The sequence below is a fragment of the Cotesia typhae genome, unplaced genomic scaffold, assembly GCF_013202065.1.
Source record: "Cotesia typhae breed Kobodo isofemale line unplaced genomic scaffold, CoteBio_Ctyphae contig_23, whole genome shotgun sequence".
Lineage (NCBI taxonomy): Eukaryota > Metazoa > Arthropoda > Insecta > Hymenoptera > Braconidae > Cotesia > Cotesia typhae.
The window spans coordinates 1559798-1578396 of NW_027423729.1; the positions used below are offsets into that span (position 1 = coordinate 1559798).

Sequence of the window (18599 nt, forward strand, 5' to 3'; positions counted from 1 at the left end):
AAAAATTTTGTAGTTTTTTAATTTTAAGTAAATGCGTAGTAACCCGGCGGTTTAGTAGCCTCGTTCCACTGCGTTCCAGAATATTCTACGGCAAACTCGGTCTATAAAAGCGCGCCGGTATGCCGGCTCCTGATCATTCAATAACCAGACATCGCTACATTCACATCAAGAGTATAGTCGAAAATTTGAGTTATTTTTTAAAACTTTTTGAGATATTTAACATTTATTTACTGGTGACAACAACACTGAAGGATCATGTAAAGTCATCGATTGTGCGTGCGGAGCGCGCTAATAACCCGTAAGTGATTAATTATTACTTACACATTTTAATTAATTTGAATGCTAGCATGTCTGACCAAAAATATTATTGTTCTACTTCAGTAGTCATAGTTTTTAAATTAAATACTCCAAAACGTAACATTAAACTTTTGAATTTATTTATTAATTAATTAAGATAATTAAGATGATTTTAGTATAAAAACACATTCTTAGATTCTAATATTACAATATTCATCAGCAATTGAAGTAAAATTTTATTAGTTTTCTTCAGTAGTTACAATATGTCTGATTTCTTCATTTTTTGTCGCCGGTTCTCCAGTTTTGACAATATTGACGATTCTTTCATTAGAATTCGACAACAATCGCTGCAATAAATTAAAAATTTAATAAATGATTTAATTAAAAATAAATATTATTTATTTACTTTTCATTTAGTTAATAAATACTAATTTATAAAAATAACATTTTAAATGGTAATTAAATTTTGGCGTGGATAATTTTGAAATTAACGATTAAATAATCGTATATCATCATATGAAACAAACATTGTAATTGTTGACGTGTTACTGAGTCAAATTAAGCTTATTAGTAATAATAAAGCAAGAGTAATTAAGAAAAAAAAATAAATTTAAGTCTAATAATTTTTAAAAATCCAGTCTAAAGTGCGTGAATAAAATCATTCCGGAAATTTAAGCATTCTTACTATCGCGAGGTCAGGGTTTGTCGCCCACATACTCCTTTAATAACACATTAGAAGCTTATACAGGGTGCAATTAAAATTTTTTCCAGTCCAGTCTCTAGTATGAAATGATTTAATTTTGAATAAATATTATTTAATTATTTTTCAGAGTGCCCGAAGGGCTTGGTGTGCTGAAGTAATCCGTACTCTGCAGCTTCAACTATTCATCTAATACTCCTGTGCTGGGTCAGGTTTAAACAAAATCTGGTCACTTTCAATGAACAAACCAAGCAAGTAATAGGTAAGATAAAAATTTACCCAAAAATAATTTTCTTTTAAAAACAAATCTTTAAAAACAACGAAAAGTAAATTTAAAATTATTGTCTATAATAGAATTGTTCTTTTGTTTATTATTTAGTGCTTGCATTACGTTCGGGATGTAGCGTCAACAACATTTTCGCCGAATATACAAACGGTGATAAAGAATACCAATTAATGGAAGCAGATTAAGTTCTTTATTTATAAATTGATTGAAAAGTAAAAAAAGAAAGGTCACATCAACAAAAGCTATAGTTTAAAATCCGGATAGTTAGGAGCTCGTAAGCGAGCCCTGCTCGCTGGGCTTATGAGTTTGAGAGGCAGGTGAGAAAATATAGTTAAAAGCTTAACATCCGTTACCTTTTTCGGCGCAGTAATTGTAAGCACTCCGTCTGAAGAAAGACTTGATGTAACTTCCAGGGGGTCGTGACATGAGGGGAGAATATATCTTCTTATAAAGTGCCTACTGATATAGCCGTGCTCGTCTTTTTTTTCTTCGTGTTTTGCCTCAACAATAACATTATTGTCAACTGTCTTTACGACTATTTCATCTGGCGAAAATTGTTGTACGTCTAAGATTACCTGCGTCACACAATTATCAATAATTAGCAACTAACGGAGCTTAATTATTAGTAATGAGGTACAAACATTCCGTAATAAGAAATTCATAAATAACAGCAACTTAATTAACAAATAAATAAATAAAAAATAATTGTCAGTATTTGAAAACTTAGCTGTTTAGTAATTTGTAAATTTGCTATTTATAGTTTGTTATTTTTTACTGAAAATTTCTAGTCCATTTTTAAGCATTTTCTAACAGATTGGTAGAGTTCCCTTTTTGGCTCGCGAGTTCGCTCGCGAGTCGAAAATTGACGCGATAATAACGTAATTTAATTGTAAATATTCATTTTTTTTTTTAATTTCTTTTTTATACAAAAGAAATATCAATTTTTACCTCAGTATAAAAATAACTTTTAAAAATAATAATTGATAAAATGTAGCGGTTGGCACACCTGCTTGTGTGAAGAATACTCTTTCAATTAAAAGTTGTAAGTTGACATACAAGCGGGGAGATTTAAATGTAATCGTTATGAGCGATTACATGAAAATAAAATCACGTATTTCATTTTATCACATATTTGATCATTATTATTTTCAATTTGATAATTATTATTACAAAAAATAAAACTATAAATAAATAATTAATTTTATCATCTTTAATTTTTTTTTTCTACGCAAATATATACTGACTGTGAGAGTAACGAGGCTTAACAAATAACGTCTCTTGTGTTATTACATTGGCTGTTTGAATTAAAGTCTATTTATTTTTTTATATACATTTAGTAAATAAAAAGAGAGTTGATAGTAAGTTACACTTAACCCGGCGCCCCTTTGGGGTGTCCAGGGTGTTTGAATTATTTTTTATGGTATGACAATATACAAAATATAAAAATTAAAAAAAAAAAATGAAACAAACAAATTTTGGGTAATTATTTAAGAAGACTGAACCGGAAACTTGAGTCAACATTTAAGTACATAAATAAAAAGAATTAATATGATAAATTTTTGATAGTAGTTGATTGAACTGTAATTTATTGAGATTGAATCTGAAGAATTTTTATTGATATTATAAAAGCTTATAAAAAAGAAGAAAAATATTTAAAATCAGTGTTGAAGACAAAAAAAAAAAATAAACGTGTTAGAGTTTTAAATCTACATCTTGTTGTCGCCCCTCTTTAGGGAGGGGTTCATTGTAAACATCAAATTTTTTTCAAATTAAGATTTACTTATTTTAATAATTTTTCCTTAATTTACTAATAATTATTTTGTATTAAATATATTATAAAATTGTGTTTAAAATGAAATGATAATATAAACTAATTAGTTCTTTAGTTTTATTATTTTTTTTCTTTTTTTGTTGAAATTAAAAAATTTTTTTTCTGAAAAAATTCATCATTAAGTATAAATAAAAAAAAAAAAAACATTTTTTCACTAATTTAAATAAACATTGATGGTTAAATAAGAAGATCAAAGTTAAAATATATGTTAATAAATATTAATTTATAAAAATAACATCTCAAATGGTATTTAAATGTTGGTGTGGATAATTCTGAAGTTAACGATCTAATAGTCGTATATCACCATATTAAACAAACATTGTAATTGTTGACGTGTTACTGAGTCAAATTAAGCTTATTAGTAATAATAAAGCAAGAGTAATTAATAAAAAAAAATAATAAATTTAAAAATAAAGCATTTGAACGTTTTATCCAGCAGTAAAGTTAGCCTGTTTTAAAAATCAAGTATCAAAGAATATATAAGAACAAATAATATTTGCACGGCTTTATCAATTGTTAGCATAGTGGTTATAGGGCACAACTAGAGAAGCTTTCAATTCTTATTTTGGAATATCATTAATAGGGACAGTTGTCTAATTTAATTTTTTAAAAAGTAAAGACCATTTTTTTTCTTCGTGTCGTGGAATTAAAAGATACGTTTATCGTATCTTTTAATTTCCACGACACTGTGCAATTAAAATATTTTCCAATCCAGTCCCTATTATGAATCCAGTCTAATAATTGTTAAAAGTCCAGTCTAAAGTGCGTGAATAAAATCATTCCGAAAATTTCAGCATTCTTACTATCGCGTGGTCAGGGTTTGTCGCTCACATTCTTTTTTCATAACACACTTGAAGCTTACACGGGGTGATTTGGAACAAAATATATTAGAGTGTTTCTTACGCAAGAATTTTTTTATTCACTAAGTACTTGCTGAATCGAAAAGGCTTATTACGAGTGTTTAACTTTGATTTAAAAAAAAAAACAATATTTTTTAAACATTCTTATAAATTTGATTGAAAATTAAATATCTTTGTTAGCTTATCATTTTTGTTAAAAGTTTTATTTTAAAACAAATTAAATCGGATAATTTTTTTTATTGAAATTACTGAGGCTTCGATCCTTCTGACAACAATTTAAGTAATTAATTTTAATCAGTAAATTAAGTTTATATTTTTTTTAATTTATTGAAAAGTTTGTGTTTTTGCTTCTCTGTTAAAGCATTATAATAATTGATTATTAGCCGTTAAAGGTTTAATAAATTTAAACCCACCAACGACTCTTGTTTTTTCTGATATTGTATCTATTTACAGTATCAGAAAAATCAAGGGTCGTTGAAGAAATTATCAAAAAAAATGAAATAATAACATTTGTAAAATTAAAAAAAAAAAAAAAAAACAGAATGCATTTTGATGTCATGATTAAAGTTTTCTTGTGCAGAAATGTGGAAAAGTTTTGGTAGATTACCATCAATATGACGATATTTGAAAACTATCTTTGAATAAATAACATCTAATAACAAAGTTGAGTATATTTATTCCTGAGAATATATATTATAATACCTAAAATATAATTACATCATAAATTAGAGCTTTACTCGCTTTGCTTAGTAATCGTCTTCTACTCATAAAAATGAATAATCAATTAGTAATAATCAGCATAATAACTTGTACTCTTAAAAAAAAAAATAATTTTTATTTTATAAATGATTAATAGATTAATCATGTCTTCTTATGTTTAATATCATAATCGTGAAGTAAAATATTACGATATATTCTTCATAATATTATAATTAGTATTATTGATTCATAATTAGCATTTCAATTGATAATATCTCTATTATTAGCAAAAAAGCATTATTGCATGTTTCTCGGAATTTATTGTCAGCTTAAATATTTAAACATTAAAATAAAAAAGCTAATGGTTCTTAAAATTGCAAAAAAAAAAAATAATTAAGCGCGTGAAGAAATAAAAATAAACTTAGAATATTAATTAATCACCAATTCTTACTTCGAATTTATCTTTGTCGCACTGGATGGTGCTTGCACCACTGGAATTAGATCTTGCGAGATTCCTCCAAGGTCTGTAATACATTGAAGTAGGAAAAACTGAACGTGGTCTATTGATATTCCATGTTGAAAATAAATCATCACGGCTTAAAGCGCTTCCAAAGTGTTGATCTATTAATCTGGAAACTGGACGATCGAAATCATCCCACCAATCGCGATACATTAAAGGCACGACGGACATATTCTATTAAAAAATAAATTAACTAAATATAAAATCAGTAATAAAAATATTTTTTAATGTAACAAACAGAACGATGAGTTATGTGGTTTGTATTATCATCAGCGTTATTCTTTAGCTTAAGTGAGTGAGGGTTATTAATTAATCAAATATCATATTGGACTTTGGTAGTATCTGTTCAGTCGCATAAACATCTTTGAAATTAAAATCGTAAAGTTTGAAAATAAGTGTTAGGATATTAACGGAGGGAGTTTAACACCGAATAATAATTACTACTTTAATCTATTATTAAAATTTACGTAATAACTCTACGTAGGTTTAAATAATTAAGATACATTACTTAATGCTATCTAGAGTAACTAAAGTAATATTGATTAATGATCTTCAAGCTAACAAATAGTTATATCATTCAAATATCATAGTTATAACGTTAGATTGATAATAAAAGTTTATTTGAGAAATATTGGATTGGTCAGTAAATAATGATCGCACAATTATTTGAATAATTAGGATAAGATACTTAAATAATATACAATTAATGGATTAAACTTATCAGCAACAGTAGTAATAATAAATTGCATTCTTCCAGTATATAAATTTTTTTTTGCTTTGTAATTATTTATTGCATTGTTAAAATACACATCTAGTTTGCAATGAAGAGATCTAGTCCACTTAATTAGATCTCGATTAGGTGCTCGTCATAAATTAAATGCAGATTTTAACAATGCAATAAATTATTTATTTACTTTATAACTTTTTTTTTTTTTTTTTTTTTTTTTAAGAATAATCAAAAATTAGTTTCGTAATTTCTTCAATTAATTTTTTAGCCAATCGTTTGATTCTTCCTTAATTATTAATTTTTACAATTAATATATTTTTTTTTTAGTTTAAAATTTAATAAATAAAGTTCAAAGTTATGAGTAAAATTTAATCAATAATTACACTAAGGACATAATAATAATAATAATAATAATAATAATAATAATAACAAGAATAATTATAAAAAATGGGTAAGCTGTGACTCGAGACAAAAAATAAAGAAAATAAACTTTTAACAGCAAACTATCTCAGGTTACATCGAATATTAACATTCACAGTGAAAATAAAAGGATACTGAATAATGTAGTGTTTCTTGTATCATGCTTTTAGATTATATTTAATATAAGGTACGCATTTAAGAAAGTCATCTTTGGAAAATTAATTTACTTATATAGTTAAAAAAATATTGATTTCATAATTTTTTGATTTTTAATTTAAAAAAAAAAACTGGAGTTAAAAAAAATAGAGAAACTGACAATAATGTCTTCGCGCTTGTGGTGTGCAATGGAAGAGTGACATTATCAATCAATCAATTATTGCACACCTCAATTAAAAAGAACTGTCGTATTTTTTTCTCCAAAAATTTTGCCTTGTGCTTCCTTTTGATTATTAAATTATTAATTTTATTATCAGTTAATTTATTGGAAATTTTTTTAGCATTTTTTAGATTGAAAAAAAATTGAAGGATTTATTTTTTAATGTAAGATTAAGTTAGTATCACGTAATATTAATAAGACATGACATATTCAATAGAATAACAACAAATTTAACTCATCGTTATATGCATTTACATGTAAAAAAAAAAAAATTAAAACAATAATGAATGATAACACAAATTATACGCACTTTTAATCGAACTTTGGTTCTACTTCTTGTTTCACTGAGGAGTAACTGAGAGTTAGTGACGCAAAATCATGAACTTTAAATAGTTTTTCTCGCGGGTGGGATAGTTTACCAGAAAATTAAACAAAATTTATGAACCATTTGTCTAAAAATAAATTTGTAGTTTTTTCCGATATGATTCACGTTGTCTAAAATATTTCTAGGACAAATAATAGTCACAAGTATCAGAATAAATTTGAAATATTAAAAAATAGCGAAACTGATGTTTAAGATACTTTAATAACATAAACATAGATAATCGCGATAATATTTTGAAAATTCTATACTTATGAATGTGAAAAGAATAGTAAATATTAAGTATGTAGGCAAACAAGTAATTAAGTTCAAATTTATGCTTAAATTACGCATAAGCACAGTTTATCGCAGGTTGTTGCTAATTACTTAAAAAGAAAAAAATAATAGTAATTATAATATGAAAAAAAAAAAAGTATTTAAAGCGTGTGTATCTTATTATTTAGTAATAGTTAAGAGAAAAAAAATAATTTTAAAAACTATCTACCATTTAATAACTTTTTGATTTTTTTAATGAACTTTAATAATTAACGAATCAAAAGCTACATGGATCGTAAAAATACATTGAACTATTTAAAATTTTCATTTGCTAATAATGTCTATTGAAAAATCTTATAAGAACTTAAATTGGAAAAAAAAAAAAAAAAAAAAAAAAAAAAACAATTTTTAGAATTGATAAAGATAAGGTGATTAGTAAATAAGCAACTACTAAACCTCATTACTATTTACAACAAGTATCACTATATATTCCAATAATTTTATTGAAAGAAGAAAAGAAAGAAAGAAAAAAATGGTTACTCGTAATTTTCAATAAAACAAAATGAATGTAATGAGGTAAAAACTACTTACATTTAGATGAAGCCGTGTAAATACATTATAAGAATGTAAAATTTATATTTAGACACTGGTGGAACTGGATAAAACGATAAAATTAAATAATATTCAATATGAAACATTTATAACTATTAAATCATCATCTTACTCGGTAGTTTTAAATGTTGTAATAAAATAATTCTTGTCAATGCTTGCAATTACGTTAAATTTAAAAATATTCTTTTATGGGCGAAAAACTTGCGTTTAAGTTAATATATGTACTATGTAATAAGCTAATAACTTGAAGAAAAATCATCCTATGAAGCCAAACAGTAACAAAATATTTTACCACCAATGATATGAATAACGGAACATGTTTAACGAAAACTTTAAATACCATTAAACTATTTAAATATTATAAATAACCATCATATCCTTTAATGGAAATGAGACAACGTTTAGTAAATAAAATTATATAAAATGTCTTGACACTGCTACTATCTTATATTTGTATTAATCTTGTCAGATAACCTGATAAATAAAAATATAAACAAGCTCCAACCATATAATTCTGTCTTTTTTTTATTTACTTGTAGTTTATTTGATTTTATTTATAAATAAATAAAAAAGTAGATTAAATAATAAACAATTTAATTAACAAATTATAGTTTTTAATTAAAATAGTTTTTACAAATTTTAAAGAATAACATGTTTACGTGATATATCATCGTAAAGTAGGTATTTTTAATTCTGGTGTCGTTTGAAGTCGTTCTATATCACTTAATGTGGAAATTCCTTTTTCCTAAAAGTATAAAATAAAAAAAAAAAATTAACATTATTTAATTATTTCACAAATTAAAGCATTAAGTATTAATTTACATTAATTTTTTTTTTACATAAAAATTTTAAAAAAATTTTTAAATCGAAGTATAAAAAAAAAATTTGAACTTACATTATATTCTTTCCACTTATCATAATTTTGTTTCATATGTGTTACTATTTCCGGCATGTCAATGAATGCTATTTAGAATTAATAAACATTTTTTAATTAGAGAAACATCACAGTTGATGATAAAAAAAATTATCTAGATGATTTATGTACATACCATCCCATGCTTCAATCATATCATTGATGATATAATCAACAAATCCAATTTGAGATTTGGGAATGGAACAAGTATTGCGATCAAACAATGGCATTACAACCGGCATTTTTTGTTTCTTTTCTTCATCAGTCTGAAACAATTGGGTGGATTTTTTATTTTTATTATTTTTAGACTTCAATATTAATTTTTCAAACCTGATCAAAATATTCTTGGGCTATTCTTTTAGCCCATTCTATACAACATCGTAAAGGACGAGTAGGATTCGACACATCAGCACATTTGATCATCATTATTTTTACTAGCGTCACATTTTCTGGTTGCAATAGCGTTACCATGTCAATTCCGTCAGAGTAGTACTGAAATCATATTGATTGAATTTAATTTATATTAAAATACAGTTTCAGATTATAATTATTACAGATTTTGTAAGAATTACATTGTAAAATGTATATATTACATTAAAAGCTCTGAAAATTAACATTTAAAATTTGAATTTATAAAAATGTTATTTCAAACTGTAATTTTTCTAATTTTTTATACGAAGCGACGCTTATTACCATTTATAGTGTAATTTTTAGATTTTTCTTTTTCGAGTATTTGGACCTATCAGGCCCAATAAAGTTGTATTGAAAATTTTTCGATGGATAGATAGATAAAATTTCAATTTTCAACCATTATATAAATAATTTAGTAAAACAAGTGTATAAAAAAATGAAATATTTTTTCTTACCTCATCACCACTTGTACCACTGCAAATATTGACAAATTTAGCCAAATGTTCAAAATGTTTTGTCATTTCTGTAGCCAAAATCATATCTATGATATTTTGTCTTATAATTTTATAAGTTTCTTTTTCTAAATTCTAGAAAAAAAAAAAAATCACATCATCTTCTACTATAATTTAAATTTACCATACAAACCGATTTTAAAATACCAACTTTAAAAATGTTGACATTGTCATCAGATAGAGTCAGTTTGAATGTCAATGCAGCATGATGAGACTCAAGTACTGATATATCATTATAAAGTATTGCTAATTTATTATCAGCATTACATAAAAATTGACTATAAAATAATAAAATTGAAAACAGGATAAATTTTGTTGAATTTGATTATAAAAACGACGTACCTCGATTTACCGGGGTGATCGACATCATGCGCTGCAGCGGCAATCAATGCAGCGACTTCATCAAGAGGCTCTAAAACCATTTGCAGTCGTTCTGACTGCATAAATCGTGCCGTTGCTTGTAAAACGTCAGCCGCATGAGTCGAATTATGATAACTATTATCTAAATGATATTTATATTCGATTACACTAAGCCAATTTCGTAAAATTTTCTCATCGCAATTTAATTTAGCAGGGACATTGTATCGACACATTAAATTCATTCCCAAATGTACTAGCGGCCTATAATTCAACAAATCGCTTATCTTAATAAAAATATTCAAGATAAAAACGAAATTGATGTAGAAATTTAATAAACCTTCTTTCAGTTAGTACTTCTAGGCTAAAAATATCAAAATCCCAATCGAGACTGCGATCTAGCAATTTATCAATTTCTCTTGGACCTTGGAGGTTTTTTGTGTGCGTTCGATGGCTTATTGAATGTCCAAGTTTCATAGTTACACTGCGCATTGAATCATTCGATGATCTTCGGCCATCGCGAATATAATGAGATGGTTTCTGTCGAATTATCCATTTTTTTTTTTTTTTTTGTACTTTATTGATAAGGAATAAATGTTTAAAAAAATAATGAGGCTTACTGATAACAGTGCTTCCACTAAATCTGATGCAACTGGATCATTAGTAATTTTATTATCTTCTTTGAGATACGGTCTGTAAAGTTCTGTTGCTTTAAGAGTTTCAATTGCCTTTCAACATTAAAAATAATTTTTTAATTTAGTAACTGCTTCTACACATTTTTTAAAAAAAAAATTACAAACATCTTTGATGCAAAAATTAATACCCTATCAATCTGCGTAGCTATTTCAGGATTTGCGGCATTTATTTCAGTCATGGCATTTGTCAAAAGTGTCATCACTTTAGTGATGGGTGATTCTAATGGTAAATTATTTAGTTTTTGTAAACTTGAACGTCGTTGAGCTATAAAATAAATTAAAAAAAAAATATGGTTACCTAGATACTGTTATTTATCAGTTATAAGTTATAAGTAAACAGCTACCGGAAAAAGTATGTGTAATTCTCAATAATATCGAGAAAATATATTGCGTAAAAAGATAAAGTTTAGTATCGATAAGATAATGTGATAAATACTCACTTCCGACATCACTGCCTACTGATTTAAGGTCGTAGGATCCGCGACGAAGTGAATGTAAACTAACACGGGGATTTTGTCCGGTATGTGACATTCCGATATTTTCCAGTAAATACATGGTATCATGAATATAAACGTAATGAGTAGGTTGCCTGATTAAAATTAAATTGAAGGCAATATTTACATATTAAAATTATTTTTCTGCACAGTAAAAAATTTTGTGTTAAATATTTAACACTTTTGCATGTTAATTTAAGACAATAAATGTTACATTTACACATAAAAGTGTTAAATATTTAACTCAAAATTTTTTGACGCAAAATTTTTTACTGCGTGTAAGCAAAATTAAATTATACGGTGACAAAAACTGTAAAAAATACCTACTTTCCCGAAGCGCAGAATGGAATGATTCTACAATTAATTGTAATTGTGTCCTTGAATTTTCTCTTGCAATTCATATTACCTTCAAATTCTCTGCCACGCTGCAATTGTTGATCCATCAATACAAAATTTTCATGTGTTATTATTTCCGAGAGATTACTTCCTAAAATTTCATCATATTGGTAGCCCAGTAATTTTTCACTTGCTTTATTAACAAACTAAAATAAAAAGTAATTGCCGAAAAGAAATTAATAATATTAATAATAATAATAATTAAAAAATTTCAAAAATTCAATATTTATCTCACTCGGACTATATGGTGTTCGTCAGTTATATGTACCATATCCTTACACCTATCCATGGCTACATACAGAGCGTGTGCTGCTGCAAGTTGCAGTCTTGGTTGTATTTCACTTACGTAGATCCCGATCAATTGATTGCTAAGCATTATATCATGTGAACATTCCATCGTTGCCTTAAAAAATAAATTTATCTATTTTAATTTATTTTTTATTAATTATCAATTAGATAGATAACGTCAGACTTACTCTACTGTAGCCAATATTTAGGAGATCTAATGTCATAATTTTTTCATTATCAGTCGTTGTGAAAAATCTTAATAAAAAAAAAAAAAAAAAAAGAATAAAATTTTTTTTCATTCATATTGAATAAAGAAGATACATTAAATATTAGAAATTTGGGGAATTATTTACAAGTAGTGTAATTTAAAAAAAAATACATAATTTTAGATTAATTATTATTAATAATTAATTATTGCCGTAAAAACAAGGAGAATAGGAAAAAATAAAGTTAAAAACATTAATTTCTGGATTTTTTAAAAATACATTGAAAATTTGCAGTGAAAATTTAAAATGCGGTAGAAAATTGAAAAAAAATTATTTTGACATCAATTTTTTTTTTTAATTTTTTGTTTTTAAATGTAAATTGCGAAAAAAAATGGTAACAAGCTTGAATACAATGAGAATAAAATTTATTTAAGATTGTTTGCAAAAATAACCATTTTTGAACTTTCAAAGTTGATTTTTTAATTGAAATATTGATTTTTTTATATGACCGCCATAAATCCGCTGTAATACCAAAGAATTAAAAAAATAAAAATATGACGATCCAATTCATTTATTTTTTATGGCCAAAAATAGGTTTAACCCCACTTGTAAAAAATTACCGAAATTCATTTATATTAACTTACGATTTTTTAACCAGTGCCAAAATTACACTACTGTGATGATAGTTTGTGGAACGAATAGCTCTTGCAACAAAAGAAATACATGATACGACTTAATATTTTGCCTTACTATTTTTTTTTTTTTTTCTATCAAATTATGTTCAAAAAATAATAATAATTAATGTATACTGGCAAATAATATCGGCTTCGGGTGCTCGATGACCTCGGCGGTCGATTATTATTAATTCGTGGTATCGATTTTGAAATATTTCTACAGCTTGTTCTGCATTTTTGGCTATTGATACGCTCCATCCTAAGTTTCTTGTAACAGTACTCAAAACTTCCAACTGTTGATCGTCTCGAGGAAATATTAATAAAATCTATTTGAACAAAAAATAAACTTAAACATGCAAAAATATTTTTAGTTGTGAAAAATATTATTTTTTTTTTTTAACCTTTACTACTTGAGATAAAGCTCCTATTGACAAAGTTGATTTGAAATCTTGCGGTCCTTTCTGTAAAAAATAATTTAAATATTTTAATTTGCATTAGTGAAGATAAGATAACCCTTTCATAAAAATTGAAACACAGGATGTGACCGAATATGACAAAGGAGAACTCTCCTCAATATTTTCATCGTTTTTAAATTCTAATTTTTCGCGACGTCGAGTACGAGGATCTTTTGTAAGATTTTTTGTATTTGGAGTTATGAAATTCTTCATAAATATTTTTTTAAGATTGGCAAAATTAAATAAAAGACAAAAGACGATCTTTTTATCGATTAATCAATGAAAAAATAATAAATAAATAAATTATATAAACAAGTTAAATTAAAAGAAATATAAATAAGTGAAAAAAATTTTTAAATTATGGATAAAATAAACAAAAAGCTTTTCTAGCAAATTTTTGAAAAAAAAAAAAAAATTTTGTAAGCTCAATTAAATTTTTTTACTTTAAAAAACATATCATTTAATTATCATATATTTATAAAAAGAATATAAACAATTTAAAAAGCAAATTACATTAAATCAATCAGTTTCATTTTGTTTAATTAATTTTTTTTAATAATTGCACAAACTACGGAATATTCATAAAAATAAAAAATTTCGAAATTAATTTTCATTCTTTAAAAAAAAAAATAGTTCTCATCAATTTAATTTCAAAATAAAAGAATTTTATAAAAACTAGTACGTTGGTGTTACTCTAGAATCACTGCATATAATCACAGAAAATTATTTTTCAAACTAAAAATCCATGATGAAATATTTAATTTAATTTTTTTAAAACGTAAAGTAAGTTTTTTTTGACAATAATTGGTCGATTAAAAAAAAAAAAAAATTACGAAGCCGTATTATTATTATAAAGTATGAAATTCATAAGTATTACTTTTTTTGAATAATCCCGCGGGTTTTAAAAAGCAAATTAATGCAAAAAAAAAATTAATAAATAAAAAAAAAATATTTTTAAACAAAAATTTTTAACTAATGCAATGAAAAACATGAATTTCCGTCTAATCAATGAAATAAAAACTAAATTGCTGTTCGATGTATACACTTAATGTTTACACTTGAAAATAAAAAAATCAGTCGAAATCATACATCTCTAATTAAAGGATCGGGTGGTAGAACCATCACGTGCATTTTATTTGAGTTTGAAAATAACTTTCTATTGCTTAATCGTCCACAAAAAATAGAAAAAAATCTCGAAGACCAAGATTCCGGTGGATCATCATTATTAATCACATCATTACTTGTGGAACCCGAAACATACAACGTTTGATGAGTTAACCGTCTAGTATCTGACATTTTTTGATATTCACTATTAAATTTTCAAAAAAAAAAGTATAAATTAACACATAAAGTGGCATTTATTGTGTTAGAATAATCCAAAAGAAACTGTTGTTTTTCACCACAAAGCACATTGTTTAAATCAATTATAAATGATTAAATAAACCTTCAACTCGAGTAACAAAATTAATTAAATTTTCGAGTTATAACTAGTTTAGAAGTTAGTTAAGAAAAAAATATAAAGTATGATTTAACACTACGCAAAGTGTGAGTGATATTTATCTCGACTGTCAACCATATAATCATCAAAGTTAAAATAATACTGATTGAGATAATTTAAAAGCTAGTATATTCTCACACCTGAGAAACTATTAATGATAAGACAATTTTACGTTTCAATATCTTAAAAAAAAAAATAATGCACTGTTGAAGGCTAACTGAGCTAATATCAAGTCTTAAGAATGACACTCAACGCTTGAGAAGTAAAGTATGTCGTACTTGTATCTGTCTATCTCACCTGTCAATCAATAAATGTATACGACTCGCGTTATATTATTGTAGAATTGAAATGGATTGACCGAGGGCGCGAAATAAACTGACAGCTATAAAATCAAATGCGCAAGCGCTTAATCATACAACTGTTAAGCATGTGGTGGAAGAAAACTTTCTTTCTTTCTTTTCAGACAATCATCTTTAATAAATGAGAATTATTCATATCCTCAGAAATTATTAGTTGCGCAATAAAAATTATATTAACACACGAACAACCCTTTTCATGTTTCTATCTTTGGTAATCAATTATCCCTACTCAAATACTTATGATCTGACGTGCATAAACTCCCGCGCTGAAAATAATCTATGAACTCGACATCAATTGCAGACAAAGAGTTCAAGTTATCTTTAGAAGGTTAACAAACTCCACGTCACTTGTTAAAGAAAGGGTTGTCGCGACAGTTGCATTAATATTTTAAGATAACGTCGGTTATCAACCCTTGCTTTATACTTCATGCACTATTATTACAACTAACTCAATTTGCAAACTCTAAGAACAGTTTTCTAACAATTGTTACTATAATTTACATAAAACTTTGCAACAAAGTCTATAAAAGTCTATAAAAAGTCTATTATTCATTTATCATATCAAGTTTATATTCAAATTTATCGTGGTAGGAAAAATATGCGCAATTGGCTGTGCAGTTTACTTACTAACAAACCACCGATACGATCACTTGATTTTCTGCGAATCTCAGTGGGTTCACACTTTAAATGTTGACAAAATAATTACTATACCAGAAGCTTATGTATTTTATCTACATATTAAAACTACGTGGAGAGATATTGAATTAATACTGCTACGAATTATTATCTTGTTATCAAATATAAACGAACTTATTGGAATTAAACGAACTTATCGTTGACTTATTTTCATTTGATAAGGAAAAAATAAAAAATCTACTTTATATGGAAATAGTATATTATAATACAGTTTTTAATGGAAAAAAATGGGTCAGTATTAATATTTTTTAAAAATAATTTAGTACTGTTATTTTATTTTTTATTTTCAGCTGATTTTTATTACTACATTTGAGAATTTATAGATGGTGAAAAATTATTATGGAAATAAATATTTATTAATGATTTTTTTTTTTTATTGATGAAAAGTCATTAAAATTAAAAAAAAAATCGCTTACGGGTATTGTATATTCTACGTCATCTTCATCTGGAAGTGAAGGTTCAAAATTTGATTTTTCAATCCAATCGACTTCTTGAGTTTGGTCCAATTTTTCAAGGTCTCCTATAAAGATATTTAAATATTTTTAAAACGACATACAAATTCAAGATTTTTATTTTTAATTATAAATCATCTTGATTAAATTAATTCACAAGAAAAAAATATTTTTAGATTATTATAACTATTTTTAACTGAAGAAAAAATTTAGGAAAAATTAAATTATCTTGGACGAAGTTTTTGAAAATTTTTCTTGCCTTGAAAAAGTTTTTGCTTCCTCAAAAATAATATTGGTCTTTCCTTAAACATTTTATCGATTCAATTAAGCTTTATTTCCTTTATAAATACTGTAAAAAATCGGAAGTGAGTTCACATGAAAGAAATGACATCCACTCTGAATTTACTCCTGATTTTTTTCACTGTAGTTTTAATTTATATATTCAGCAGACTGATGTTTATCTACTGAACTACAATCGCTTGTTTACTAATTATCATCGTTGATAATAGGCGAAAGTTACGATAGTAGTTAAATTTGCATTAAATATGCGGGTAAACAGCTATTTGATAAATAAAACATAAGTGTGTGCTTCTATTAAATGAATAATGGGAAAAACTTCCTCTGGACTTTTTAAAGTACAGGAGCTCAAATAATTTAAAAATCTGTGCAGTTATGAGAATTTTATACAAAATCTACTAATTTTTAGGTGTTGGTTTTTGTTATATTTTTATTCAAACATTAACTGTTGATTTTAATACTTAATCGTGTATTATTTTACGCAATAGCTGCGCTTTTGCGAAAGAAATAAAAAAAAAATAATGTAGAACGTCGATAAGAATTACGTCACACATTACTCTTTGGGCAAAACACCAATAGGGACTTATATGTGATTACATATCTGGAGTTTATTGCCTCGGGCAGAACTTTCTTGTCACAACAAACCAAGGTCACAATAAAAAAATAGTGTAAAAAAATTTGCTCTTTCATTGTTAGCACTTCGAAAGTTCGAAGCAAAATAAACTATCCGGATTGAATCAGCTGATTAGTCTTGCATGTAATTGAATATTGAAAAACTTGATACAGAATTTTGAGGACTTTTTAACTTTGTAATAATATTTATTGTACAAACGTACCATTAGCAATAAGTCCTTGAATTTGATCTTCATTCTTCGCCGATAGATGATAATAATTGTCATATGGATCCATACAGTATCAAGATCATTTAATGAAAATTTATTTAATCGCAGCAATACTAATAACTTGAACTTGATCACAGCATTATTATTTTTAACTTCTCCGTATTTATTTCACAATTCTAAAATAAAAAACATATAAAACTTTTACATTGATCCAGAAATATCATTTATAAATATCCAATTGAAAAATATTTTATACGGACATGTAGGAAATAAATATATGCAATTTTATGGAAAAATCTATTTTATAAAATTCGAATAAATATAAAAAAAAATGAATGTTCAAAAATTTTTATTCAAATTATGGATAATGATAGTAATTGTCACTCTTTTATTACTTCATGCATTTTTTCAATTACTTACAACTTTAAAAAAACTATTAACTATCTTTCCACGTTATTTTAAGTATCAATAGAATTGAAATAAAAAAATATTTGTTAACTCAATCAATTTTTAATTATATCAAGACTTTTAAGTCAGGGTAATCTGAGAGAACACAGCAGCAAATTTGAAACAATGGATATCCGAAGGAGAACTATCGTTAGCACGGTTGTGTATGAACTGGCAAGTCTGAAGAATGGGCGAAAATATTCACCAAGGAGTGAGTGAATGTCATACCAAGAGTTTTGACAGATGAAAGTGTAATAATTAACTTCTGTAATGAGAATGAATTTACCTCAGAATTTTTGTGTCTTCTCTATTAAAATTTATTATGTAATATTTACATTCTTAAAATTAACATTTAACCATTTAAATATGAAAAACATATTTAAAATATTTAATCTTTTTTTTTTTTGTGTTTATTTAAAAATACTTTTCGATAACTAAATTGGTAGTCCATCTAATTATTTACTTTCCAACTTTTACTTTCACATTTTTGTAAACTTCAACTGCTAAAATTATTTTCACAAAACTTGTTTAAAAATTTGTTGTGTAACGATAAATGTTTACCAAAATTAGCATTCAAAGTATATTAATTATTTTATTTAATGTTCCAAAATTTTTGCCTTTTATTTTGTTCCATACACAGTT

General features: G+C 25.7%; 2 protein-coding genes across 7 annotated transcripts; both read right to left on the bottom strand.

Annotated features, from left to right (window-relative positions):
* Positions 1-415: 415 nt before the first annotated feature.
* Positions 416-8482, bottom strand: LOC141524834 (protein lethal(2)essential for life). 3 transcript variants are annotated; one of them, XM_074238950.1, is made up of 4 exons: positions 7027-8478; positions 5125-5367; positions 1637-1858; positions 416-644 (listed from the first exon to the last, which is right to left on the bottom strand). In XM_074238950.1, the coding sequence occupies exons 2-4, from the start codon at positions 5362-5364 to the stop codon at positions 537-539; spliced, it is 570 nt and encodes a 189-aa protein (XP_074095051.1). In that variant the 5' UTR covers positions 5365-5367; positions 7027-8478; the 3' UTR covers positions 416-536. The 3 variants fall into 3 exon arrangements, with proteins under 3 accessions (XP_074095051.1, XP_074095048.1, XP_074095050.1); XM_074238947.1 differs by lacking the exon at positions 416-644 and having other exon boundaries at positions 1383-1858; positions 7027-8482; XM_074238949.1 differs by lacking the exons at positions 416-644; positions 7027-8478 and having other exon boundaries at positions 1383-1858; positions 5125-6075.
* Positions 7728-18452, bottom strand: Pde8 (phosphodiesterase 8). 4 transcript variants are annotated; one of them, XM_074238942.1, is made up of 20 exons: positions 17931-18452; positions 17505-17686; positions 16336-16439; positions 13313-13372; positions 13047-13237; positions 12882-12941; positions 12220-12286; positions 11979-12146; positions 11675-11889; positions 11294-11442; positions 10982-11118; positions 10779-10886; positions 10499-10698; positions 10144-10422; positions 9953-10079; positions 9745-9876; positions 9209-9370; positions 9015-9144; positions 8861-8928; positions 7728-8710 (listed from the first exon to the last, which is right to left on the bottom strand). In XM_074238942.1, the coding sequence occupies exons 2-20, from the start codon at positions 17575-17577 to the stop codon at positions 8633-8635; spliced, it is 2508 nt and encodes an 835-aa protein (XP_074095043.1). In that variant the 5' UTR covers positions 17578-17686; positions 17931-18452; the 3' UTR covers positions 7728-8632. The 4 variants fall into 4 exon arrangements, with proteins under 4 accessions (XP_074095043.1, XP_074095042.1, XP_074095044.1 ...); XM_074238941.1 differs by lacking the exon at positions 17931-18452 and having other exon boundaries at positions 17505-17736; XM_074238943.1 differs by lacking the exon at positions 17931-18452 and having other exon boundaries at positions 16631-17558.
* Between the last annotated feature and the right edge of the window lie 147 nt (positions 18453-18599).

Bases quoted from the DNA above. Each gene is read 5' to 3' on its own strand.
- LOC141524834 (XM_074238947.1), bottom strand. From the start codon at position 5,364: ATGTCCGTCGTGCCTTTAATGTATCGCGATTGGTGGGATGATTTCGAT. The intron at 1,859-5,124 runs GTAAGAATTGGT...TGTGTGACGCAG, and splicing joins GCGACAAAGATAAATTCGAA to GTAATCTTAGACGTACAACA.
- Pde8 (XM_074238940.1), bottom strand. From the start codon at position 14,662: ATGTCAGATACTAGACGGTTAACTCATCAAACGTTGTATGTTTCGGGT. The intron at 12,147-12,219 runs GTAAGTCTGACG...TTATTTTTTAAG, and splicing joins TAAATATTGGCTACAGTAGA to GCAACGATGGAATGTTCACA. The intron at 11,890-11,978 runs GTGAGATAAATA...TTTTTATTTTAG, and splicing joins ACGAACACCATATAGTCCGA to TTTGTTAATAAAGCAAGTGA.